Source organism: Engraulis encrasicolus, chromosome 8, assembly GCF_034702125.1.
Source record: "Engraulis encrasicolus isolate BLACKSEA-1 chromosome 8, IST_EnEncr_1.0, whole genome shotgun sequence".
Lineage (NCBI taxonomy): Eukaryota > Metazoa > Chordata > Actinopteri > Clupeiformes > Engraulidae > Engraulis > Engraulis encrasicolus.
In genome coordinates this window covers 12,737,608-12,765,438 of record NC_085864.1, presented here as the reverse complement: position 1 = coordinate 12,765,438, position 27,831 = coordinate 12,737,608, and the positions used below count along the sequence as shown (strand labels likewise).

Sequence of the window (27,831 nt, the reverse complement as noted above, 5' to 3'; positions counted from 1 at the left end):
AAATGACTTTTTCATTCAAATGTTTTAGTTATGGATTTCGCTATTACTCAAATGGGAATTTACAAACATGCAGCATGGAAATCACTACTGCACCATCACTCATGTCTCACTTCACCACTAGACCTCTCAAGGCCTTCATGATCTGGGTGTGACTGTGTCTTTTGCCTGACTTATTTACTGTATAATCGTGATGCGAATGTGTCTTTTCTCTGACCCTTTTCCTATGGAAAAGCAATCAAATTCATTCATACCCAAATGCTATGGGACGCTTTTAACGATCAAAGATGTCATTTTAGCCATTACAATGTAATGTATTGTATTTTATTCATGCATTTGCACTCAGAACCAAACACAAACAGTGATACACACAATATGCACAAGAATGTGATCAGAAAACAACTTCAGTTTTGTTTTGTTTATGTGGTGCGAAAAGTACAGTAGGAGTGAAACACTTTATTGCAAATATTCACATTTCTTCTTCAATCTGTTTGCTCATAGTATGTATAGTATAAGTATGCAACTAAACACCACTATTATCTTTGTAATACCACTATGATGATTTGTTTACTGTGGAACATCAAGATTACGACTCACCACTGCTATAATGGCTCACAGCGCTTAGATACAGGTGTATGCTACTTATTATTTATGATCTTTTATATTATATAAAGGTTCAACAACAAACTATTGGAAGTGTCAAATGTATTGTCAATATTATGTAAGGGTTAACGTTCGGCGAGAAGGTCGCTACCGTGGAATAGGAGCACGACAGAGAGAATCTTTAGACCCCGACGCGGAGCGGAGGGGTCTTGTTCTCTCTGAAGTGCTGCTATTCCACAAAGCGACCGACTCGCCGAAAGTTAACCCGCTTATTATATGGATATACTTAAATGATTCACACATGGCGGGGACATTTCTTTAGGCCTATTTAATGTTAAGCTTGTTGCTGCGCAAAACAAAACAGTGCCGATGTGGAACACCGCTAGGCAACAGCTAGGTAGCCAGGACAACAGGTGTTGTCTATCACAGCAGCTGATTAGAGTCTTGTTGAAAAGTCGCTTTAGCAGTGAAAAGTCTTGTTGCCATTGACAGCGGTCTGTTATAGACCAACCCGTCCGTTATCGAAAAATAACAGACGTGCGAACGTTGGGGAGCCCCGTTGAAATGAATGGAGCATTCGACCGATGACGTCATAACCATATATTATAACAATATTATGCTATTGACAGTATGTATTCCAGGTTTTTTTTAAGAGTGAATCAAAAATATGCAAATACACATTAAATAAAGTCCACACACACACACACACCACTTCTCCGCAGGTCTGCATGCACTTGGTCAGATTACGAGTCCTTAATGCTGCCAAGAGAAGACAAATGTATTTATTATTAGTAGTATTATTATTAATATAAGTATTATTAATATTATTAATATTAATATTAATATTATCATCATCATCATATGAGTCAACGTGGTGGCTTGACTAATGACTTAGGTAATGAAATGTTACATACTCCAACTTCTCTAGTTGTCTGTCAAGTGGAAGTGTGCTCTGCAGCTTCATTAAAGGGTTAACTCTGCAGTCCGGTGCAGGGCTGCAGTCCAGGTACAACTCTCGCAGGCCAGAGGAATGCACTTTCAACGCTTCTGCCAGATACCCACAGCCCCTCTCAGAGATGCCACAGTTATACAGCCTACAAGCATACGACAGGCACAGTGTCACTTAACAGAATAGCCTTTAGCCACAAGATAGGACAAGGATGACAGTAGTTTTACAGCCTACATGCACAAGATAGGACAGGGTCACTTTATGGTAGTTGTACAGCCTACAGTACATACGCTATATTGGACAGTATCACAGCCTGCAAGCACAAGATAAGACAGGGTCACTTTACAGCCTACAGCACATGCGCAAGACATCATCAGCTTCTGCATTAGTTTACAAAGAACAGTCTTGGATAATGCACAGAGTATTCTCCTACTCACCTGAGCACCTGTAGTTTGCACCCAGGTGTGCTGAGTGCCTCTGCTAAAGTCTTCACGCCGGCGTCCTGCAGGTTATTATCACTCAGGTGCAGCTCTAATACACCTGAGGACTCAGAGCGAATGAGGGCCGCCAGAGATGAGCAGCTGCTGTGAGTTAGCTCACACTTATTCAACCTGATGGGACAAAAAGACAGACAGTTAGCCTCATTAGTGGGACAGAGAGACAGACAGACAACATCAGTTAGCTTCAGTTAAACAGAGAGACAGACAGACAACATTGGCCCAATTCGAAACAGGAAAGGCAGCTGTCCTTCCAGTGAGCTAACTGGACATCGAGTCATGAAGTGTGGATCGAAACGAAAAATTGCTTTATTTCCTCTCTCGGCAGTTGACTGCATTTGTGGGCGTAACGAGGATATTTCGAGGATACATCAGATGCTGACTTTGCTGACTTGGTACCCAACATGCTGTGCGCCACCTCCCTCTCAACCGGAAACCTGAAAAACAAACATGGCTACTACCCAATCTACTACCTTATCATACTCTTTATTCTGACACTTATGTATGTAGATATTGAAAATCGAATGCATAAATCAACATTGTAGTATCTAAATATGCTGTCGCTAGATCTATTTATAGCCTATTTTACGATTCCGCCGTCTGACGATCATTCACCGCTCAAATAGCATGCGTCAGCTAAGCGCTAACGTGATGAACGTAACTCCCGCCATAGAATCGCCGTAACATCAAATGCGCAAGGCGGCGCACTCGTTAGTGCCGTTCGTAACGGCTGCCTCATCAGCTAACTTGACCTTGACCAGTGACATGTTTATGTAGGAGGAGAGTCATCGAGTCACTGCCTCCCGTTTCGAATTGGGCCAACATTATCTCCATATTGTTACTGCACATGGCTGCTCAGTTTAGTTTAAATCAGGGCTTTGAACCGGTTCAAGGAACGAAAACGAAAACCGGGAACTTTTTGTATTTTACAGGGAACAGAAACGAAACCAGAAACGTTATTATTTTTTATGTTCTGGAACAGGAACACTTATTGAAAAATAATGGTAACCGGTTAATACCGGTTTTATTTCGCTCTTCAAACTACAGAAAAGGTAATCATTTTCCTGGGCATGTTATCATGACGGCTGAGGTTCACGTCCTGTGACATCAAACATGCACTGTAATCTACCGCTGTTTCTCCATTCAGTCAAAGTCTCCACTCCACATCCTAAATAACAGAAACCATTGTCATACAAAAAGGCCGAGTTAGAGTTCCAATTGCATCGTTGTTAGACATATTGCTGAGAAGCACGTTTACACGTAAAGCACACAAAATTGTTCTCTGTTAATGGGAATCCGTGGGCGGTTCAAATGCAGATATGTACAAACTTGCAATGTCCTTCATAGCGCTCCCCGTGACCCTAGTCAGCATGGAGCGCGCATTTTCATATTTGAGGTTTATTTTTTCTCCACTGAGGTAGTCCCTCAATGACAAAATTTTGGAGGATATTCTTTTCATCCGCTTGAATTAACAGTTTGTAATGTAGGCTGACCCATTTGCACTTCCATCGTTCTTGGTTAATTAACGACAGATATAGGAAGTAATCAGCTGACAGTAACGAAATTAATCGTTCCGGGAACAATTTTTTTTTGTTCTATCCGGTTCGGGAACTTCAATTATTTGATCGAACTCATAACCGGAAACGTTATATTTTTGGAAAAAAATATCGGTTCAAAGCCCTGGTTTAAGTTAGCCAGTATACAAATGGTAACTATGACAAACGTATTGAATGGTGCGCATGCACTTGCACTAACACAAACTCCAATACACTTCAGACAGGAACAGTAAAAACACAAGTTTGAGAACCAGTAACACATCTTAAAGCACTATGATAGGATAGGACTTGACACAGCACTCTAGTGTGAGGGAGGACTAACATGAGTACTTGAAATCTGCATTAGGATTGGTTAAGACCTACTTGAGTACTTGAAGGCTACACTGTGATTCGCTTAGAGCAGTGCAGAAGGCGTCAATTCCTGTATCTCCTGGCATGCTCATGCTAAGGTCCAGCTCCTTCAGGTGGGAGGGGTTTACTCGCAGAGCAGCCGCCAGGTGGCGGAAACCTTCCTCCTTCACACCACACCATCCCAACCTGCAGATCGTCAACCAAACAGAAAGGCATTAGATTATATTACACTTAGCTTGCACTTTTATCCAAAGGCACTTAGTTATTTGCAGGGGAAATGCTGGGTTAGGTGCCATGCTAAAGGGCACTGGAGGAAGGACTGGTAAGGGTGGACTTTGAACCTGCTTCTGATCTTAAGATCACCTTCCTAACCAGACAAATTTAGCCATAAGGTCATGTCTGACCCAATAAAGGCTACCCCAAGAAAGACAGTGATATTGTACATCAGCCATTAGCCTTCATATCGCAAGAAAAAATGGATTTTATGTGTGCAGCTACAGGTGCCTTACCTGAGTTCCTGCAGCTGGCACTGAGTATTGGCCAGGATTCGAGAGAGTTGCATGACCGTAGCATCTCCCAGCTGATTATGACTCATGTCCAGCTCTATTAGATTGTCTGAGACAGCGCTGACGGCTGCAACCACAGCAGCACAACTCTCCTCATTTAGCTTGCAACCATTCAGCCTGAAGTAGCAAACACAATTCCGTTTTTAACACACAGACACACACGCACACACACACCTATTGTAACTCAATATTTAGCTTACATATGCATTACAATTACGAACTGTATATCATTACAATTAAATAGGCCAATTAATTGGATCAAGAGGTCTTTAGATGGAAACCCACTCTGTTGTTATACTGACAATGGTTTGTTATCATGTATTATATGCATACAGATTAATGTAGGCGTGGGACTTGGTTGGAAACTTTAATCCATCACAGACTTTGTAATTAGTTAATGATGATTAATCGCATAATAGTCTTTTCTTCAAAAGTGATTGTTTTTTCGGTGTGGTCATCGTTGAATGGTCGATGTAAGCTTTATTCTGCAATATCTTTTTTGTTTCCCGTTTAAGCATATGAATCATGGAGCTCAAATCTATATGGAAAAGAAATAAAGACGAAGTGGTACCACCAACTCCAGCAGTTATGTGCGTGTAGCTATTTTCTTCGCAGTTTGATGACACTGGTTTAGGTGTTTCAGTGGTATTCAAACACTTTTTACTCACTTAACTTGGAATGGAGAGTTATTCATTTCAATTCATGTTTTTGATTTATTAACCATAAGTAAATTAATTCTGAGGAAATTAATCATAATTAATCAATTAATTTTGAATTGTGTGAAAGGTTTACTGCCATTTTTACATCTCTTGGACAGAAAACATGGAGGAATTCTCACTTTAGTCTCTTCAGTTTGCAGTTTGCAGATGTGAGAGCAGAGCAGAGGTGTTTGACATGGCAATGCTGTAGGTGAGTGCCACCCAGATCCAGCTCTTCAAGCCGTGGTGACTGAATGACAACCACAAGCGCCTCCCAACTTTTCTCCGTCAGGTTGCATTTCTTAAGCCTGAAACATACAGTACAATCTTAACCCAACGCCGTGACAATGTAATATTGGGCTAATACTGTGCATTCTTCTAGCAAACTCTGATGGCTAAATGGGTAAAAGGTTTGGGAAGCATGAAAACCTTTGGAAAGGTTTGAAAAACATTGGGGAGCAAAGAAACCTTTGGAAAGCTTTGAAAAACATGAGTAGCCAATATTACAGGTGCACTGCATAATATTTTAGTAGTTCAAAATTCATGCCCATTCACAAATGTTACCTTTTCCATGAATACTTCCTACCACCATTGCATTCTGAGCATTCATTATGACTGGGGAAATTGCTCTCCGCTAGATCTGTCTGTAACGCGCATAACTGTCACAGCACTGCACCAAATGATCTCAAATTTGGAAGGTGACTTTGCAGTGGTATGGCGGGTTGCAGTGCAAAGTGTCAAGCCGTTTGGACATACGTAAAATACTGAAGATATCAGTTAGGCTAATTTTCACTCACGGTATTTCTGCTGTGGAATCAACAGCGCACCCAACATTCTATATTTAATTGCTGAAGTCAACCACTGCCAGCTGCGCAAGCTGCTGATGGTAAAGCAAACATTCCATTTTCAACAATGACGCGCAGAAGACACAAACCAGCTACACACCTACTACACACACTTCTCATAGGCTGTCACATTTGACACAAACGGCTTGGCTTTTTTCCAATATCTAATCTGATAAGAAACGTTTGTCTGTTCTGGCTGTTCCATGCACTACTTCCACACCACTCTGTCGAATGATCTGAGTGTGTGACAGTGGAACGGCGGTTTTCAGTGCAAAGTTTGTAATGTACGGGCCATTAAATTAAATAGAGAAGATATTGGTTAAACAAATTCATTGCCTTTGCTGTTCCGCTAGATAGCCTACGCCTACAAAACCCAACATTCATTTTTCAAGTCTGCTAAGCGCCATAAACCTTAAAACACCTGCTACACAAGAACACCATGTTTAAAACTGATGTAAAGACAGCTAGACAGAGAGGAATGATTGTGCCTTTGCTTGATAAGACACCATGATCATTATGCAGAGGGAGATCACTCCAAAATGTGGAAATACAAATACGAATTCACCTCGGATTCCACTGAAACATATTTGTGTCTAATGGTTAGCCAAGAGATTTGCAAAATTAGTTTAAGTAGGTCTATGAGAAAAAAGAAATCTATCTAAATTGTAGAGAATTATAGGTTACATGAAGAAATGATAGTTAGCAACATGTCTTCATGTCTTTTAAGGAGCACATCAGGGAAGCCTCCAACATATCCCTGTTCTTTTTTTGTACAGTAGGCAGCTACAAAACACAACACTACACAGGCAAATAGACCCAACACTGCACTAGTACTTGAAATGGAGGTACTTCTCCATTGTCCGTCCATTTTGAATGTCCAGAAATAAACATTTTTTGGCTGCAAAACTTTGGTCATACTAGTAAATATTAGTTCATGAATTAGCAAATATTCATGAAAAGGTCACGCAGTAGACAGCACAGTTTCAATGAGTAGCATAGTTCAATGCCTACTCAGGCTGCCATCCTACACAGTGCACCTTTAAACAGTAAACATACGCATTTGTGTGCATGTTAATTTCATCATAAAAATCAAGGTTTAGTGTAATCCAAAAATAAACAACTCACCCAAGTACTATTTACATATAGTACACAATCAAATAGCTCACCGCAGTGTTTTGGCCTGTTTGACCACGGGCATCAGCTTCTCCAGCACGGTGTTGGAGTCCATGTACTGGCCGAGGTCAAAGGTGCTGAGGTCATTCTCTGAGGTGAGGAGGATGAAGACCAGGACAGCCCATTGATCAGAGGACAGCTTGAGCCGCGGGATGATGTTCAAGCACAGAAAACGCTGAACTTCTTCCACAAGCTGTCCGTAGCTCAACTCATTCAGGCAGTGGAACAGGTTGATGCTTTTCTCAGTTGAGAGGTTGTCCTTGATTTTGTTTCTCAAGTATCTGAGAGTACTGTCGCTTCCTTTAGTGCGTTCCATCATTCCGAAGACCCTCTTTAGGAGTTCCTTATTGCCCTCTCTGGAACAACCCAGCAGGAAGCGCAGGAACAAGTCCAGATGTCCGTTATGAGACTGCAACGCCCGGTCAATGACGTCTTTGTGTAAGTTGCACAGGTTTCGACGCCTGTGCCTTGCCTTGGGTTTCATGGTTGGGGTCAAAACATTGATCCTGTATTCAAGGAAAGAAATATGAGCATAGAGAGCTGCAAGAAACTCCTGAATGCTCAGGTGCACAAAGCTGAAAAGCCTTCCCTGGTACAGCCCAGTTTCCTCATTGAAGATCTGTGTACACACTCCTGAATACACGGATGCTTCTTTCACATCAATGCCACACTCTCTAAGGTCTCCCTCATAGAAGATGAGATTCCCCTTCTCCATCTGTTGGAAAGCCAGTTTTCCTAATTTGAGTATGGTCCCTTTATCTGTCTCCTTTCTCTCTGTGTACTTCTGCTTGCTAACATTTGTCTGCATGATCAAGAAGTGTATGTACATTTGCGTGACCGTCCTGGGAATTTTTTCTTCCTTGTTCCCTGTGAGAAGTCTTTCTAGAACTGTGGCTGCAATCCAGCTGAAGACTGGAATGTGGCACATGATGTAGAGAACCCTGGATGACTTTAGATGTGTTATGATTCTTTCAACAAGATCATCATCACTGATTCTCTTCTTGAAGTATTCATCCTTCTGCAGGTCACTGAAACCCCTTAATTCTGTCACCCGGTCGAAACACTCAGGAGGGATTTGACTGGCTGCTGCTGGGCGGGTAGTTATCCAGATGAGAGCAGAAGGAAGCAGATTGCCCTTGATGAGGTTTGTCAACAGCACGTCCACTGAGGTGTGTTCTGTTATGGAGGAGCACATTTCCTTGCTTTGAAAGTTTAACGTAATTCTGCTTTCATCTAGACCGTCCAAGATTACCAGGACTCTGGACTTATGTAGCATCTCCACATCCCTTATGTCATTTCCTAATTGCTGCAGCAACTCTGTTAAACTCAAGAGACGCCTTTTCAACATATTCAATTCTCGAAATGATACCAGTAGCATCAACTGAATATCTTGATTGGCTCGGTTTTCTGCCCAGTCAAGGATAAACCTTTGTACTGTCACAGTTTTTCCAATGCCGGCAATGCCCATTGTGAGCACAGTCCTAATGTGTTCCTGTTGTCCAGGCAGTGGCTGAAAAATGTCAGAATAATGAATACCTGTGACAGGTGCTGTGTCTCCTCTTGATGACCTCTCAATCTGTCTGACTTCATGCTCATCGCTAACCTCCTTTTTCCCTCTTGCAAGGATATATAACTTAGTGTAGATGTTGGAAACAAAAGACGGATTATCCGGCTCCTTGCTACCATAATGTAGATGCTGTAATCTTGTCTTCACATTAGATTTGAGATATTCAACACTTTGCATCCATTGTTCTTCTCCTTTTCCTTCTTCTTCTTTGTGTTCTTCCACTTTCAGGTACGTAGGATGATGACTGTAAAAGAAAAACATTTAAAACATTTAAACAGGGTGATTGTCGTTTGTCCAACCTGAATCATCCTGAATGATTTGAAAGATTTCTGTGAGGAGTGTGAAGACATGACAAGTCTACTAAGGATATAGTTATGCTTGTGGCTTATTTTAGCAGTGATTACACAGATTAGAAGGAGTTCTAGGCCTATTTAGTTTCTACTGGCCGCCAGGCGGTGCTTTCAGCACTGAATGATCATCACATGCTCATGCAGATCGAGTGTTAATAAAAAAAAAAGTCACTTGGTGACTCCGCATGCGTGCCCTGGAATTTAAGCACGTTCACCCAGGAAGTAACCGCTTAGTAATCTTCTCCTCAGTATTCCAAATGACTGCCAAGACCTGGCGGTCATCCGAAACCCTCATTTTATTTGTCACATGCATACAGTATAAGCAATGCATAACACATGTAATAGCGTGCAGTCAAATTACAGTATGCATCAGTAGACATCCATTCGCTGATGCTAACGTATTCAGTTGAACACAGTGCATTCTTGCTACAGGTTCCTAAGTACCTTACATGATATTTCTATCCAGATATGATCATTATCATCAAAAACCCATTCCATGTAATTTTGTGACTCGCTTAGTTATTCTATTTTATGACTGAGCTGTACTACCAATCTACTGAAAAATAGGGAAATAACTCCCATACCCCTGGTTCTCCACCCTGCCCTCCTCCTCCATGTTTGGGGGGAAGCCCATAGATCCATCACTCCTAAGGCTGGGTGCAGGAGATGCAGATCTGGGAGACAATAACAAGGGACATAAAAACGTACAGAGAGGCATTTGTTAGTATTGTTAGTAACACATTACCATAGCTATGATGTTAACCCACAGGTAATCACAATGCACCACAAATCACCAAGCCCATGACCTCAAGTTTCAGACTGCTGTGTACAACAACACTATATAGTACCTCTGGCCATCCGTCACGTTTGGGGGGAACCCCATTGAGGCATCGCTCCTTTGGGACACCAGTCTGGTTACAGGAGACCTAGACCTCTTTGGATGAGGGACGCTGGGGAACAATAATAAGGAGATTTGTTTGTATTGTTTGTAAGGACACTACCACAACATGTGACTGACACTGACAATGGTTGAATGCCAGCCATCCACACAACTCTCCTGTCTAAACAATGCACTGATTAGAGCTTTTTGTACATCCCCACCTTTGTACAGCTACACATGCCTATTAATGTCTGTATGTAATGCATTGCATGAATGCAATAGAACAAGCCCATACCTCTGGTCCTCTGCCCTGCCACAATCCTCCAGGTTTGCATACTCAATCTGGATTTGTTTACTTTGAAATATTGACACCCCAGTTTTTAGATGCGTCCCAGCATCTCTATAAGAGGGTCTGTCTGTCCGTCCGTCCGTCCGTCCGTCCGTCTGAAACGCATTCCTTCAATTGTGTCTGAAACGCATTCCTTCAATTGTTCCTACCTGTGGCCACAAGGCGGCAGACTTGCCATTTTGGACCGGAGCGAATGCGTGCAAGCATTCTATACTAAACCGGATGCTAACGTTGGCGAAAAGTAGCCTAGCCACAGGCTAACTGACAAACGTGAGGCCAACAACTCAGCCGATCGTGATGTACGCCACAAATAGACCAATCGACCTCATATTTAGACACTACAATGTTGATTTCTGCCTTCGATTTTCATCAGTTAAGAAATCTAGCGTCGGATTAACACATTATTAAGGTAGTAAAGCGAGTTGCCGCCATGTTTGTTTTCCAGAATCACCAGAGAGCTCACGTGCAGCATTCTGGGTAATTGAGTTTCACTGCTTTGTGCCTTGACGGTGAAGCTGGTATTGAAAAAAAGTCCATAAGCGCATGATTCACCCAAACGGTTTTATTTATTTATTATTTGTCGATGTTTAGATTCTTTCCCACATGCACATAATGCTGAAATGGCGTGATACTAAAGGTTGTTAGGCCTAATAAATGTCTGGTAATTTGTAATGTTCACTTCATCTAGGCTATGTGAAATTTCAAATCATAGCCTATGGTTCTTTTCCAAATCCAAGAATGATGATAAGCTTATTATACCCTAAACTGCAAAAAATAAAGCCATGTCTCGCCATTCTTGCTGCCTTGCTGCCTGCCACAATATTTGGAGTGTCCATGATGACCAATAAACAAAAAGTACATCCTCGGGGGGCGTTGACAGGCTAGGAAGAGGCCAGGGGGGCGTTTGGGGGGGGGGGGATGGCATAGTTGGAACTGGCATAGAGGGACGCATCTGTTGTCCGCCTGTCGGCCTTGTTAATATGTATGAGAAGAAGACTACAGTATACAGTACCTCTGATCCCTTGGTCTGCCCTCTTCTTCCATGTTTGGAGGAAACCCCATGGAGGCATCACTCCCCTTGGGCACCAGGTTGGATGCAGGAGACCCAGACCTCTTCCGATGACGGAAACTGGGAGACAATAACAAGGAGTATACAAACATACAAACAAAGGGGTGTGTGTTAGTATTGCTAGTAAAGACATTGCTATAGTATCCCCAGTACCTCTCCGATCTCATCCAGCATCACTACCAACCAAGGTCCCTGAGGTCCGCTGGCAAGGATGGACCCGCTTGTCATTCCCTGTTCCAGGCTTCAGACTTTTGGTGACAGAGCCTTCTGTGTTGCTGTCTCCACCCTTTGGAACAGTCTACCTCTCCATATCCGCCAAGCCCCCACACTGGCTACGTTAAAAAGCACCTAAAATCACATTTATTCACAGAGGGTTATGGTCCTTAACCACCCTGCCCCCAACTCCAATTCTACCCCCTCCTCTCTTCTCCCATCTATTCCCTCGCCCCATCTCCTTTAGTAAAGCGACCTTGGGTTACTTCAAAGGTAGTATATAAAACTAAGTTATTATTATTAGTAGTAGTAGTAGTAGTAGTACTAGTAGTGCTGTATGTCATTGTGTGACGTTTGAGGCTTAGTTATTCTGTTTTATGACCGAGCTGTGCTACCGATCTGCAGTAAAACAGGGAAATACCTAATACGACCATAGGTTCTTTACCACATGCGGACTCCCGTCCTCGATCTGTGCTTGTGGCTTCGTGTTTCACTGACACTCCTCCTCCATGGAGAAAACAAAAAAGTTTCCCTGATGTCAGCCTAGCCACAACAACTTTTGGGGGACTATTCTTCATTCACCACACCGATTTCAAATGAGAAAATGACATCAGAAATGCACTTTTGTGAGATATTGAAATTCGCTACTGTCGTCAGTGACGTCATTACAAGACCACAAGCATGCAAGTGAGCAAGGGAGGACGGTAGTCTGCATATTAGAAAGGACCCTCTGGACCTCTGCCCTGCCCCCATCCTCCATATTTGGGGCGGAGCCCATTGAGGCATCACTCATCTGGGACGCTAGGCTGGGTGTTGGGGGCTCAGGCCTCTTTTCATGAGGGACACTGGGGGACAACAAAAAATGGACAAGGAATAATAACAGATACAAGTCTGAGAGGTGTTAGTATTGCTCTTAATGGCACTGCAGTGTAACATTCACTGCCACTTTCAGTTTCAAGTCAACGTGCATTGAACACCATCTCTGGAAATTGTTAAAATGGTGAACCTCCTGCATTGCATGAAAAGAAAAAGAAAACATTTGACTCTGTGGGTTACTGTATTAGCTAGTTTCACTAATGGCAAAGTACAGAGTAAAAATGTCAGCATTGATAGAATTGAAATTGAAATCAACTGTTTCAGATCATGTTTGGTCCCAAAGTCTTCATTTTACTCTTTGGTCAGCGTAACATTTCCAGAGTAAATTCTATTCAATATTTTGTACATATAAAGATCTAGAGTTGAAATTACTCTGACCACCTTCTGAATTTTACACTGATTTCTGACTCCCCTTAGTGTTGTAAATACTCTACTGTATATGGATTTATAAACGTTTGGTCTGAAAAAGTGACACACCAATTTTTGCTATGTAAGAGATCAAGACTACAGTATATGGTACCTCTGGTCTGCCGCGGTGCCGTCCTCCGCCATGTCTGGGGGAAACCCCATAGATCCATCACTCATCTGGGACACCAGGCTGGGTGCAGGAGACCCAGACCTCTTCAGATGACAGACACTGGGGGATAACAAGCAAGTGAAGTGATGTGCAAGTGATGCACTCTCTACCATCAAATATTAAAGCTTTCAACAAAGCCACAGATTTGTGCTACAAAACATTTGGACATGTATATCAGGGGGGCAGGATTTGACTGGTTAGCTTGCCGATTAGCAAGTCACCATTTTCGCATTTCCGACATCCACTTTGCTCCACTTCGGTCATGATGATTGGTGGGTGTGCAACCTTTATAGGTCTGTGTTGGGCACCTCCATGCTTCCAATGCCCGTCTTCCATATAGCTTTCCGATTAACCGTAAGTCAGACAATAATGTGGCACGTAATTGGCTGAGTAAACTGTCGGCGGAAACGACTCCATCTTTCAAGCTGAAAAATTTGTTCAATTTTGGCTGAATTCACTAGCTTAGCATTTCCATTGAAATGACTGGAGGCGGGACTTATTGACTCTCTCCAGTTCTTATACTACCTCCATGATGCATATGTTCCCGGTTCTTAGAGTGAGATGAGGGAGTCATCTCTATGGGAGCAGCTCATTGGCTGTCGACTTGTGATGAAGATTTAGTAAAATCACTCCTGAAAGGTGGAATTTGCGCAGAGGGCGGGGAAGCCCACCGCCTTTATAAAGCGGTGCCAAAGGAGCGAACCTCACTTTATGAGTCATGCTCTCTTCGGCTGTGGCGAGTAGGGTGAAGCAGAGAGATGACTCCCTCATCTCACTCTAAGAACCGTGGCCATAAACATATTATTTGTAAGAATTGGTTAATCATGTCTATGGGAGCGTGCAGTCACTCCCGGATCACATGCTGACCGACCACTTAAGTAGGACATTTAAATAGGTCCCCTGTATGGACAGTGCTCCCATTACCCAAGGCCTGTGGTGGACGATCTCAGAACCCTATTTCCCAGAGGCATAGTGGTCACTCAAGCCGGTAGAACCGGACTAATGTGCAGGGGCTGGCCCAGCCAGCCGCTCTACACACCTCTGAGAAAGCGGCACCTCTGAAGAGGGCCCAAGAAGTGGAAATTGCGCATGTAGTGTGCTCTGACCTGAGCAGGGGGAGAAAGCCCCTTGGACTCATAAGCCAGCATGATGGCCTGAACCAGCCATTTGGATAGCCTCTGCTTGGACAAAGCAAGTCCCTTAGAGGGGTTAGCGAAGCAAATGATGCTCAGTCTTCCTGAAAGAGCAAGTCCTGTCCATGTAAATACGTAATGCACGCACAGGGCGCAAGTTGTGCTGCACCACTGCTCCTCAGATTGAAAAGGAGGAGCGCATAAGGCCTGAAGCTCTATGGGCTCTATCACCACAAATTCCACCTCTCAGGAGTGATTTTACAAAATCTTTGTCACAGTTTGACAGCCAATGAGCTGCTCCCATAGAGATGACGAACCAATTCTGGTTCTACGATTCTACGATTCGGCTGCACTTTTTAAGTCCATGGATTTTATTTGCCAATTTCACTAACTATTAACTGCATCCAATGATGCTTTGGACATTACTGTAGCACACATTTATCTTTCATATAATACAGAAAGTGTAGACATGGCATTATTTCCCTCAGCAAGAATGAATATTTAATACTGGTTTTGGGCGTTTTCATGCCGTCCTGTTTTCCAAATGTCAGATTCTAGTCAGCCTGCCATCAGCAGCTAAGGTGCTTAAATAAACTTTTGATGGCATTTTTTGTTAAAAGTTGGCAACCATGCCAGAAGTTATCAGCATGGGCTGAGGTTTCAGAATCACCTGGTTGCCAACATGGAATTTGACCTTTAAGGTCAAATCTGAAGGTCAAAAGGTCAAACACGGTCAAATAACAGTGTTATTTAGTTAAAAATTGTTACAAAGTTGTTAAAAGTGGGAAACCATGCCAGAAGTCATCAGCATGGATTAAGGATTCAGAATCAACTTCTTGCCAACACTGAACTTGACCTTTAGGGTCAAATTTGAAGGCCAAAAGGTCAAAAACAGGGTATTTTCTTGCTAGTCTTTTTTGGGAACTGTATATTCATGGATTTTTTTTCAGAAGTGGGCAACCATGCCAGAAGTTATCAGCATGGGCTAAGGTTTCAGAATCACCTGGTTGCCAACTTGGAACTTGATCTTTAGGGTCAAATATGAAGGTCAAAAGGTAAACCACGGTCAAATAAGAGTGTTATTTAGTTAAAAATTGTTAAAAAGATGTTGAAAGTGGGCAACCATGCCAGAAGTCATCAGCATGGACTAAGGATTCAGAATCAACTTGTTGCCAACACGGAACTTGACCTTTAAGGTCAAATTTGAAGGTCAAAAGGTCAAAACTTATGTATTTTAAGGTTAGACTTTTTGGAGGACTGTGTTCATGGAAATCTTTTTCAAAAGTTGGGAACTATGCTAGTTGTTATCAGCATGGACTAAGTTGACCTTTAAGGTCAAATCTGAAGGTCAAAAACAATGTATTTTCTGGTTTGCCTTTTTTGGTGATCTTTATATTCATGGAATTCTTGTTTTCAAAAGTTGGCAACCATACTAGAAGTTATCAGCATGGACTAAAGTTTCAGAATCACCTGGTTACCATATAGAACTTGACCTCTAAGGTCAAATTTGAAGGTCAAAAGGTCAACCGAGGTCAATTTAAAAAAAACATTTTTTTGGTGATGTGCTCTCATAAAATACAAGTTGTTTGCATGGTAATGTATATTGAATAATTAGTAGGCCTATAATTTAATATAATTTGATTTGGCTTATCATGGTGGGGCTCTGCCTGTCATCCTTAGACATTCACCATAGCTCGTTAGCATAAAATTAACTTAAACTTGTATTTTTACTCTGGTCATCCTAATTACTTTATTCTTCTCTGTGAAGCACATTAAGCTGCTGGTATGAAATGGGATATGCCTTGGCTCACCAGTGAATTTGCTTTGCCCCATCAATTCACAGGCTTTCCATAGAAAAAAATAATGACTTCTGTTATTTATAATGTGTTTCAAATGGTTATAGCAATGAAGGATACTTGCTAATTTGCTATGTCATATCATGGTTAGGAAATGAAACCTACAGTAAGATTAGATCAAGTATGGCACACTTTTCTTGATGTTCTCATAACTACTGTAGAATGTTCTGTTGAAATTTCCTAGGCTTGAGTTTTTGTGTCACCTGTCCAAAGCACCATGCTTATTTTTGGGTATTGATCGGTCTAGACATGACTTTTCCCCAAAAACACAAAAAGGCAATTGATATGTTACCACCAAGTGATGCATATGGATTGCATCTTGCATTTAATCAGCAGGCAAATGTATGGCTGCAGTCTGACAAAGTACATATTAACAAAGACACTGAGGAGGCAGGTGGTTGGAAAGTTGTAGACCAACACTTGATGGCTGTGTGGCAAAGGAAAACTCCAGTTCCACATAGTAGCTTAGGACTGATAATTTGTGGTTGTAGAACCAAGTGGCCAATACATGCCTGCAGTTGCCTGAGGAATGGACAGCCCTGTATACCTGCATGTGATTAAAATGTAGAATGTTTAAACGCCGTAGGGATAGAACATGATCTGGATGACACAACCTTTTTGTAATAACAGCAACAATAGCTCCTTCAAATACATAAATATTCAGTATGTACTGACATCACATTTGAATTTTAATTATCGTTTTAATTATTATTGAAGTAAAGAAACAATATGATGAATTACATTCTTGTTATTGACCATTTGCAATAATCACTTTCATTCATACCCTAATAATAAAGACTACATAACTTCTAAATATACAGTCCCCTAAAGCATTGTTTCCCAACCTTTTTTGTCTTGCGTACCCCCTAAGCATCTTAGTTGTACCATGAGTACCCCTAATTCACATACTGTATCGCTTTTTCTGTCCTGATGTGACTGCATATATTTCTTACAATAATACAATTTTTCCGAGTACCCCCTGCAAGTGTGCTCGTGTACCCCTCGTGGTACACGTACCCCTGGTTGGGAAACACTGCCCTAAAGTATTGGAACAGAAAGGCAAATTGCCTTGTTTTTGTTGTTCACTGAAGACTTGGGTTTAAAGGGGTTCTAAGTAGGATTAAAAGGTTCATTAATCACTGTTCAGAGTCATCTGATACTTATTTGAGTCATTAGTAGGTGAAGGGTGACTCTCGCGACCACTTCCACAGTCCACTGTCAGAAAACCCCAAATGCAGCTTTTGACAGCGCTGTCCGCTTCGGGAGAAACCTCATCAAAACAGTGTTTTATTTTCTTTAATATTATTTGTTCCAATACTTTCACTCACCTAAAATAACCTTTAAATAATAACAATTATCTCCTCCAGGTACTAATTATTTAATACATCATGCAAACAACATGTATTTAATGAAAGCACTTCACAAAAAAACCCCAAAAATGTTTTAACCTCGGTTGACCTTTTGACCTTCAAATTTGACCTTAAAAGGTCAAGTTCTATGCTGGCAACCATGGACCATGAAACCTTTGTCCATGCTGATAACTTCTAGCATGATTGTCAACTTCTGAAAAAGAATTCCATGGATATGAAGACCCCCCCAAAAGGCAGACTAGAAAATGCATTGTTTTTTACATTCAAATTTGACCTTAAAAGTCAACTTCCATGTTGGCAACCAGGTGATTCTAAAACCTTAGTCCATAGTGATAACATCTAGCATGGTTGCTGACATTTGAAAAAGAATTCCATGAATATACAGTTCCCAAAATAGACTAACCAGAAAATACATTGTTTTTGACCTTTTGACCTTCACATTTGACCCTAAAGGTCAAGTTCCGTGTTGGCAACAAGTAGATTCTGAATCTTTAGTCCACGCTAATGACTTCTGGCATGGTTGCCGACTTTTAACATCATTTTAACATTTTTAAAATAAATAACACTGTTATTTGACCGTGGTTGACCTTTTGACCTTCATATTTGACCTTAAAGGTCAAGTTCCATGTTGGCAACCAGGTGATTCTGAAACCTTAGCCCATGCTGATAACTTCTGGCATGGTTGCCAACTTTTAACAGAAAATGCCATCAAACATTTATTTTAGGTTCTTGGCAGGCTGACTATTAAGCAGGCACGTGCAGAGCATAGTTGCCCACGGTGCCCGAGCAACGGCCCTTTTGCCCACATTGGCTGATATTGCCCTTCCAAGGGAGGGGAAAATAATATGGCAATTATAATTTCATATTTCAATATCATTTGATTTCTTTATAATTCATAATTTTGATTGAAGTTTTGTACAATAAAGACTTAAGTCAGTCATACAAATTCATCAGACCCGTCGAGAATGGGCACGAGCGATGTGAGGTAGGTAGGCTACGCAACAACTCTGGTGGGGAGGGAGAAGGCACGCGACAGGCTCTTGAGCGCCTATAAGACACACAAAAGATTTTGAAGATGCCTGGGTGTCGGCTAGAGCCCTACACACAGTCTACATATTAGGGTACAAAATATGCTCACAATCAACCTCTCTAATACAATGTTGAGTTTAGAACTTTTAGTTATCATACATCTGACAGCCAGCCAGCGCCACGTTTAGGTAGCAAAAAAACCCGACAGCCAGCTGTAGATATGCCTCGGAAAAATAGGCTAAGATTTCATGTTTCAACTGATTTGCTTTGCAATTCGTATTTTTGATTGAAGCTTCCTAAATTAAGTTTTCAAATTCAGATTCACCTGCACCTCGAGAGTTAGGCAAAGGGAGGGGCAGCATGCGCGATGCGGGGGGCACGCGCAGCTCTAGAATTACATGGGAGGGAGGGGGGAACAAGCATGCATGCGAGTCGACCAGGGCAGAGACGCAAAATACAGTTAGGGCCATAAATATTTGGACATTTGCACAATTTTCATCTCTTTGGTGCTGTACACCATCCCAATGGATTTGAAATGAAACAAACGAGATGTACATTAACAGCAGACTTTCAGCTTTAATATGGGGGTGTTTGCGTCCAAATCGAGTAAACTGTGAAGGAATTATGACATTTTCTATCAGTGCCACCCCATTTTTAAGGGACCAAAAGTAATTGGACAGTCTAGTATTTATACATCAAACTTTCAATTTGTAATTATTTGGTTGCAAATACTTTCCAGTCAGTTACAGCCTGTAATTTGCAATCCATAGACATCAATAGACACTTGGTTTTATCTCTGGTGATGCTATGGTGAGCTCTCTATTGCAACAGTCTTCAGTTCCTGCTTATTCTTAGGGTGTTTTCCCTTTAGTTTTGCCTCCAGCAAGTGAAATGCTTGCTCAACCGTACTCAGGTGAGGTGATTGACTGGGCCATTGAATAATATTCCACTTTTTTGGGGTAGAAATGGCTTAGTGACTTTCAGATGAAGCTTTGGGTCATTGTCCATCTGCACTGTGAAGCATTGTCCAATGAGTTCAGAACCATTAGGTTTAATATGACATGATAATATAGCCTGAAAATCTTCAGAATTCATCCTGTGGCTTTTGTCTGTAGTCCTCATCATCAATAAATACAAGGGGAAAATAGTATTGACAGATATGCATGCCCACACCATGACACTACCACCACCATGATTCACTGATTGGGTGGTATGCTTTGAATCATGAGCAGTTCCTTCCCTTCTCTATACTCCTTTCTTCCCATTACCCTTGTACAAGATGATTTTTGTCTCCTCTGTACATAGGATGTAGCTCAAAACCTATACAGTCTTTTTAAGACGTTGTTTGGCAAAGCCAAATCTGGTATTGCTATTTCTGATGCAATCAATAATTTACATCTTTTAGTAAACCCTCTGTATTTCCTATGGTGAAGTGTTCCTCAATGGTCTTGATCTTTTTCTTGATTGTTGCCTTGGACATGTATCCACCGTTCACCTGGACACTGTTCTACATCTGGCCAACTGTTGGGAGATGGGTTTTTGTTCACCAGATACAGAATATTGTCTGTTATCCACAGCATTTGTCTTCCATGTCTGCCAGGTAATTTGGTGTTGCTCTGGTATTTTTTTCCCCCAACATTCTGAATTCTTGAATTAGTCATATTCAATGTTTCCCCATCTCTCAAATGGGTTTGTTTTGATTTTTTTCAACCTTATGATGGCTTGCATCACTGATGGTGACAGGTGGACTTTGGATCTCATGGATATTCCGTAAAAATATATGGAAATGCAAATGGAACACTTCAAATGAACTCTAAGACCTTGTATTGACATCTTGGTGATGGTGTAGTAAGGGAATAACGCACATCTGACTGGAAAATAGCTGAGAAGCCTACTGTCCAATTACTTTTGATCCCTTGAAAAGTGGGCAACACACACAAAAAACGTTGCTATTTCATTCCTGTTTATGCGATATGGATTTTAACACCCTCACATTAACGCTGAGATTCTACAGTTAATGCACAGCTTGTTTGTTTTATTTCAAATCCATTGTGGTGGGGTATAGGGTGGAAAAGGATGATGATTTTGTTGCTGTCCAAATATTTCTGGCCCTAACTGTATGTCGAAGATGTCGTGGGAGTAGAGCGACTGCCCTGACGGCCTGAGGTGAGCTGGAAACACAGCAGACTACACAGTATTAAACTACATGATCACAATTAATGTCTCTTAAAGCCGATCTCGAGTTTAGGACGTTTGATCCTAAATAATCTGACAGCCGGGGTGTGCCACGTTCAGATAGGCCTATTGGGGGAATACGACAGCCAGCTAGCTTGCTTGCAGTCAACGTTTTACATGGCTCAGGTTGTTTTGTGGAAGGCTGACCCAACTAAGAAACATGCAGATGACATGTCGTTTTATCAAGCAAGAGAGAACTTAAGGGGGTAGGCTAGCTAAAGGAAGCACATCTCTGCAGAGTTGGCTGCGAAAAAAATGAACAGGTGCAGGTGAGGCAGAGAATCTTTTTCAGGATTGTAGAGGTTTGATCTTGGTGAGACCGCTAGGAAAGTGCGTTTTCTTACGCTGATACGCCTATTCTCCGACCCAAAGATAGGCTACTGTTTCCACTGTCAATGTCCATGTAATTTAAATAAATCCACTCCACGTGATAACTGACGTTTAGCCTACTGTTCTTCTCAAGACATAGGCCTACAAAATGTGCATGAACTAACTAAAATATCTGTAATGAAAATAAAAGGTTATAAAGTCTGCGAGAAGCTCGGAGCTTCAGAGCAACATATAAGAACTGGTGCTCCCACGCCACGGTTCTTTGCGATCTGAAATGAAAGCCGGCTCGTCCTTTCTTAAAGCGACAGTACACATTTTTAATATAGGCTACAAAAGACCCAACAAATGACCTAAACCTGTGAATTCTTATTGTTTTAGCTTTCCTATATAATATTCATCATTTTAATCATGGAATATGCCTATTAATTAAATTTCAAATTCAAATTAAATGATCTTTTTGACAATTTTTAACTATTTCTATTTATTATAACTTAAAGTCTACTTTGGCTGCTACAAGGATTATAAAGATGACAGTGGGTTAATTGATTAAGCATCCTCATATTTAGCCTATTAATTTACTCATCATTTCATTTCATTTAAGATGAGGATGACTCAGAGCCACAGACCTCTGCACATAGGGCAGGTAGGCATAAGACTGATAATCTCTGTGACTGATACAGGTTTAAAAACTATCAAGGCTTTTTCTCATAATTTCATTTAATTTAGGGGCAGCCACATACCACACATGAGGAAATGTGGATCAGGAGACATTTAGGGCAGGTGGGCATAAGGCTGATCATCTCTGATATGATTAATAGGTAGGCCTACATGTTTAAAAACTAGCATGTTATATCATATGGTACGCATATTCAGGATACTATACAATAAAAGATATTAATAATTATGACAATAATATACTACTTCTACTACTACTACTAAAAATAATAATACCCATGGTGCAGTTTCCTAAAAATTCTGAAGGCCGCTCATTGTTGATGGGGTTTTTTTTGGGGGGGGGGGGGGGGGGTTGCCCTTTCTTCAGGTTAGAGCAACTGCCCTTTGAAATTCCTGTGCACGTCCCTGCTATTCAGTCTTCATATTAGCATGTAAAGAAACTTGTTTTGCCAAAGACGATTGCAAATGTTGATTCACAGTAATCATCATAATATGACAACACTGTCAGAAAGACCACTGTCCTTTCCATTATACATGAAATTTGCCATTTTGTGTGTGTCCACGAAAACTGTGTTAACCGTGTCACGGTCTGAAACCCCCTCCATAAATCAGTCATGGTTTGGTCTTAGGCCATACGAATAACATCACGTGATGTCATAACCTCTTTGGCAGGATATGGGAAGACTTTTTGGTAGGTTTTGAGCTCCATTCTTCCATAATTTAATCCATTCTTTTTCATGTTCTCATAGCGAGAAAATTGCCTGTCAACTGTGTTATCAATATATTCATAAGAATCTGAATTAGAAATCACATGTAGAAAAACACAGATAAAGCATACAAATACATGAATTGATTAAGGTGTTGTGGTGGAACTTCTGAGGTCCTCAATTAGCACAACACCATAAAAATGGCTGAAATGTCAAGCCGTGTTACCGTCAATGGTGTTACAATTAGCTATGACAGTTGAGGAGGAGTATGTTTTTGCCAATTTATCTCCATATTGACAGACAAACAAACAAAATACAACAACAACAACAATTTGTGTTCTAGGGAGATGGGTTTGTCTGCTCTGTTTTTTTCTCCTAAAAAAGTGCCGACTTGTTCCCCTGCACTGTTGACAGTAACACAGTTGAGCAACACGGTTGACTGTTTTGAAAGAGTTTTTGTGCTATTGATCCCTTATGTGTTGGAAAAATCCTATGAACAGACACTAGGGATTATCTCTGGAGAAGGAAGTCTTGTGTAAAGAGGGTGACTAATTCAAATCAGACGTTACATGGATTTATAATGAAAAATGTGTCAGTCTGTATCACAGTGAATCATAAAATCCTACTTATGAAGCTCAACAATCACATTTTCTATATCAGTTGCACAGAATAATGACAACATTATTGCTAAGGGACATAAGCACTTTCAAACGTATGTTGTTTCAACTCTGTAGTATTTTTATATATGTTTGAAATGTCATAATATTTGTCCATAACACTGTTGACAAAATAATAAAGCAAATGTTCACTTTCATTAGAGTATTTATAAAATTATTTAAAATTAAGCTTGGCAATTTGTTTGTTTGGAAACTTAAATATATACACTATGTAAACATCTAGGTAATTTAATTGAAAAAAATACTGATAATTGACATTTAGCTTTTGCCAAAAGCACAGGCGAATCGTAGAATCACTCACAAATAAGAACATAAAACATGTGAATAATTGTATACCTCTGGTCCTCTGCCCTGCCCTCCGCCATGTTTGTGGGGAACCCCACTGAGCCATCACTCCTCAGGGACACCAGGCTGGGTGTAGGGGACTTTCTCTGGCCTGGAGATACGCTGGACATGGGACAATAATAGAGACACATATCAGAATTGCATTAGGAATATGTGTAGATCATGTACAGTATATGACGCTAATATTCTAATATTATTATTGATACTTTGCTGTTGCCTATCCAAAACACTGGCATTCCCAAAATATGCCTACCATTAGTTCTTGTACCATGACAGAATTATTTACAGTAAGCGAGTAGCCTATGCAATTTTTTCAGAGGGATTTTTTCCCAGAATTTATGCTGCCGATTCATTTTTGGAGGTGCACACCAGGTGTCTGCGAAGGGGGGCAAAATCTCTGCGAGGTCGGCTGCAACACTGTGCAGACAATTTGGTTTCTGAGCATAAACTGGGCTTTCCAGGGCATTGAGGAGCTACGTGTTAACTTGCAAAGGAGTAGGCTAGTGCGCACACACACGATAGCCGGTTCGGCAGCTTATCTTGAAGCTTGACTAATCAGAAGCGTGAGCCATCAGAGTTTGGCCATCTGTGCGCTCCTGATAGCAACATGGCCCCAGTGTGACATCTAAAGGAACACGTAGTAGCCTAATCTGGACGTAATTTCACTTTTTGTCTGCGTGACAAATTAGACGCAATCACTTCCAGATCATGTAGAACATATGTCAGCAAAACCAAGGCTTACCGTAGACTAGGCCAATAATAATTTTGATCTTATAATTTGTGAATAGGCAGCATGCATTTTGAAAATAAACGGCAAAAATTGCATAATCTGGTCTTTAAATAGGCCCATTATGTTGTATGTTGCTTTTATGTTGTCAGCGCTGCCAGAACCTGTGTTCCTGGTTTGATAAGATTCATTTACATCAGCATGTGTACAGTATGCCTACATTCAAGGAGTGGTCTACTTATTCCTACAGTTACAGTTACAGTAGTTAGGGTGGTGTAGTCTGTTTTACTACTGGGCACTCAGCTACAATTGGAAAACATGTTTTTTTTTTCCGTTGAGGTAGACTGTATACCCTTCCAGCTACTGGGTAGCCTAAATAATAATGCAATGGTATTAATTGACCGTAGGAAAAAAATGACCATGAATAGACGCACGAAAATTGTGCATCATGTAGGCCTATTATGGTAACATGATGGCTAAATCACTCATCGAAAATTATCGAAATATACACAATTTATTTCCTCAAGCTCTGTCATGGAGGGTAGGCCTGTCTCTGCAAACATTGAAATGATTTATAGCTGCTAACCTGTCAACGTCTGTTCCTTGCCATATATGGACCCCATCTTCAGTCTCCCCTTGCTCCATAGTTTCATAGTTGCTCCATTCTAGTAGCCTAGACTAGACGTCTGTCCTCTGAATGCTCAAGTCGTGTTGCCATTTGATTGCTATGATGTGTCTGCTTACAGATAAGAGACAGGGGCGTCGCTAGACCTATACAGAGACATGTGCCTGGGTATTGATTTGCTGTGCCCCCGTATGAGTTTCACACAAAAAACCCAACAAGCTTGCTATTTTGGAATTTAGCTCAAGATCAGCATGGAGTAATCTGCAGAATGCGCACAAAATAGCGGACATGCACTACTTTCAATAATATAATTCATTTACAAGCTTTTTAAAATAAATAACTGCAAAAAAAGTTTGCTCACATGCTCGCGTTATCTCTCAGTGCCCTACTGTGCCCCTGTATGGCATTAGGCCAGCTGACGCCCCTGATAAGAGAAGACGTGTAACTGCCAAAAGTCTGGGCGTGCCCTACAGTAACTCTCCAACTTTACTTTCACACTCACGTGTCAAAAGAGGCTACAGGATATCGTTCTGCTACGGAGGGTGGCCTTGTGCATCTATTTTTTGTGTCCAAGCCCTGTATTGTTTATTTTGAAATATAGAGATATTGAGTCATAGGAGTGCACAGATAGGGATGAAGTGGGGCGAAAGTACATAGCCCCACTGGACAAAAGTTCCTTTTTAATTTGATTTATTTTGAGAGCTTTTTTGCTGTTTTCCCATATGTATTGTTGACATGATCATCTAAAACTGCTTTACAATTAAAAATAGTGTGATAGCAGCACCTGTCCCCCAAAATGGCCACGTCAGTGTATTGAGTCCATATTTTACCATCGACCTTCTGTTGTCTTTTGTCATTAACATCTGCAGAATGGAGCCAGTTAAAAATATCCTTGGATCTCTTTGACATCACCAACCCCACACCCTGGGGCAGGTGTGGTGCAATGGTACAGTATAGAGACTTGGACTGGAGATCACAGGGTTGCAGGTTCAACACCCACCCTTACCAATCCCTTCCTCACTCCATGGCTGAAGTGCGCTTGAGCAAGGCACCTAACTCCAAATAATAACACACTTCACCCCTATAGCCTTTCTGTCTCTACTTCTCACACGTCTTTTTATCTCTGTCTCTCCATTCACTCCGCTTCTCTCCATTCCTTTTTTATCCATCTCTCCCTCTCCCTCTCTCTCTCTCTCTCTCTCTCTCTCTCTGGTTGTCTCTATCCCTCCATATCCTGCCCAACTGCGTCACTAATCTTCTCATTTGTCACTCTTTCAATTCATGCATCATGCCAACTATCCACAAGGGAACATACGCACGCACACACGCATGCGCACACACACGCGCACGTGCACGCACACGCGCACACGCGCACACACACACACACACGTCACACACGTCACACACGTTTCATATTTAACATGTTTTTTTCCTATCTCTTGTACCTGAGTTTGTGGACTTCAGTGGGTCAGTATAATTTAAATCAACACACATCAAATATCAAATCTGGTAAGATGGATCAGGCTTAATATTTGATTTAATGGTAACACTTTATAATAATGTTCCTTAGTAAAGACTCAGTAAATAATTAACTAATGATGAATAAAACATTAACAAATGTTTTTATTATTAACTAAGTTTTATTAATGCTTTATAAAAGATCTACAAATGATATATGCAGGATTTTACACACCTTATAACAGAGTATTTTAGTCATTTACAAGCAACTTATAAATGTTTCATGAATATAAAATATTAACATAGCATTTCCTAGTCATTTACAAGCATTTGTTTACATTTCCTAGTCATTTACAAACGTTTGTTAATGTTTTGTTCATCAATAGTTAATTATTTATTAAGTCTTTATAATTCTTTTTTGCATCCATTATTCTAAAGTGTTACCGATTTTATCATTGACTCATTTTTTATTCGTTCCAATTCTAGCAGCTCCCAAACTGCCAGGTAGGTGGATTATGACGTTATGTGACGTAGTCAAAGTAGGCTATATTAGAAAATTATATTAGAAAAGGGAAACGTTACACAAAGGACAAAGTATATTAGAAAAGGGAAAAATAGGCAATTAACAGGTAAGGTGCAGCAGCATTTTTCCATATACAACCCACTGTGTCATGTAATGCGTACTGTGTCGAGCTAAGTGGTACTGTCAAACCAGCCTGGTTTGTGTTTCCATTACAAACCGTGTTACCCAGAGTATGGTTGGAGTTATGTTTTTGCCGTTGTCAGTTGTCACGTATCATTACTTTACGTAGGCTAGTTGACTTGAGGTAAAGCCGACAGATATCTCACCTATCAAAGTAAGCTACGGTATAAATAGTTTCAGCAACATTTGTATGCTACAATGTTGATTTCTGCCTTTGATTTTAATATCAAAGTAATACATTGTCAAACTAAAGTCCAGGAGAGTTGATCTGGTGGCCGCCATGATTATTTTTCGATTCACGGTGAGGAAGACCTGACATGGATTCTGCATAGTCAGCGAAAGACCTGTTCATCTCTCTTCAGCCGACCGGCTGGTATTCGAGCTGAGTGGAGCTGTGTTGTGCCCAATCAGAAAGCAACAAGTGAGTTGTACTGTGTCGAGCTGTATCGGGCGGTGGAAAAGAGCCTCATGTGCAAACAACAGGTAGTCAGTCTAGGTGTGCTGAGTACTTTATCTGAAGTATTAGTTGATACTGAGGTTACATGAAGGTAAAAGAAAAGGAAACAAACTATACATAAATCAACAAACACAGAATCAAATAAATCTGTCCCCCGAATACTTCCTATTGCAACTTACCTTACATGCATGAGAATCCTCTTGAACAACCCTACAGACACGTACACACGTACACACGTACACACACACACACACACACACACACACACACACACACACACACACACACACACACACACACACACACACACACACACACACACACACACACACAAACACACACACACACACACACACAGCACACACACACACACACACACACACACACA

The 27,831-nt window shown here is 41.0% G+C and overlaps 1 protein-coding gene across 3 annotated transcripts; it reads right to left on the bottom strand.

Annotated features, from left to right (window-relative positions):
* Window positions 1-1,215: 1,215 nt before the first annotated feature.
* Window positions 1,216-25,083, bottom strand: LOC134454169 (NACHT, LRR and PYD domains-containing protein 12-like). Of its 3 annotated transcripts, XM_063204996.1 has the most exons (10): window positions 24,787-25,083; window positions 23,465-23,575; window positions 13,060-13,176; window positions 7,229-9,046; window positions 5,358-5,525; window positions 4,463-4,636; window positions 3,966-4,139; window positions 1,987-2,160; window positions 1,515-1,694; window positions 1,216-1,359 (listed from the first exon to the last, which is right to left on the bottom strand). In XM_063204996.1, the coding sequence occupies exons 1-10, from the start codon at window positions 24,843-24,845 to the stop codon at window positions 1,344-1,346; spliced, it is 2,991 nt and encodes a 996-aa protein (XP_063061066.1). In that variant the 5' UTR covers window positions 24,846-25,083; the 3' UTR covers window positions 1,216-1,343. The 3 variants fall into 3 exon arrangements, with proteins under 3 accessions (XP_063061066.1, XP_063061067.1, XP_063061068.1); XM_063204997.1 differs by lacking the exons at window positions 13,060-13,176; window positions 23,465-23,575; window positions 24,787-25,083 and adding exons at window positions 9,737-9,826; window positions 10,001-10,098; XM_063204998.1 differs by lacking the exons at window positions 13,060-13,176; window positions 23,465-23,575; window positions 24,787-25,083 and adding exons at window positions 9,737-9,826; window positions 10,001-10,098 and having other exon boundaries at window positions 7,229-9,043.
* Between the last annotated feature and the right edge of the window lie 2,748 nt (window positions 25,084-27,831).

Coding starts and splice junctions, on each gene's coding strand:
- LOC134454169 (XM_063204996.1), bottom strand. CDS start 24,845: ATGGAGCAAGGGGAGACTGAAGATGGGGTCCATATATGGCAAGGAACA. Junction 23,576..24,786: donor CAAGGAACAGACGTTGACAG/GTTAGCAGCTAT, acceptor TCCCATGTCCAG/CGTATCTCCAGGCCAGAGAA. Junction 4,140..4,462: donor TGCCAGCTGCAGGAACTCAG/GTAAGGCACCTG, acceptor GACGATCTGCAG/GTTGGGATGGTGTGGTGTGA.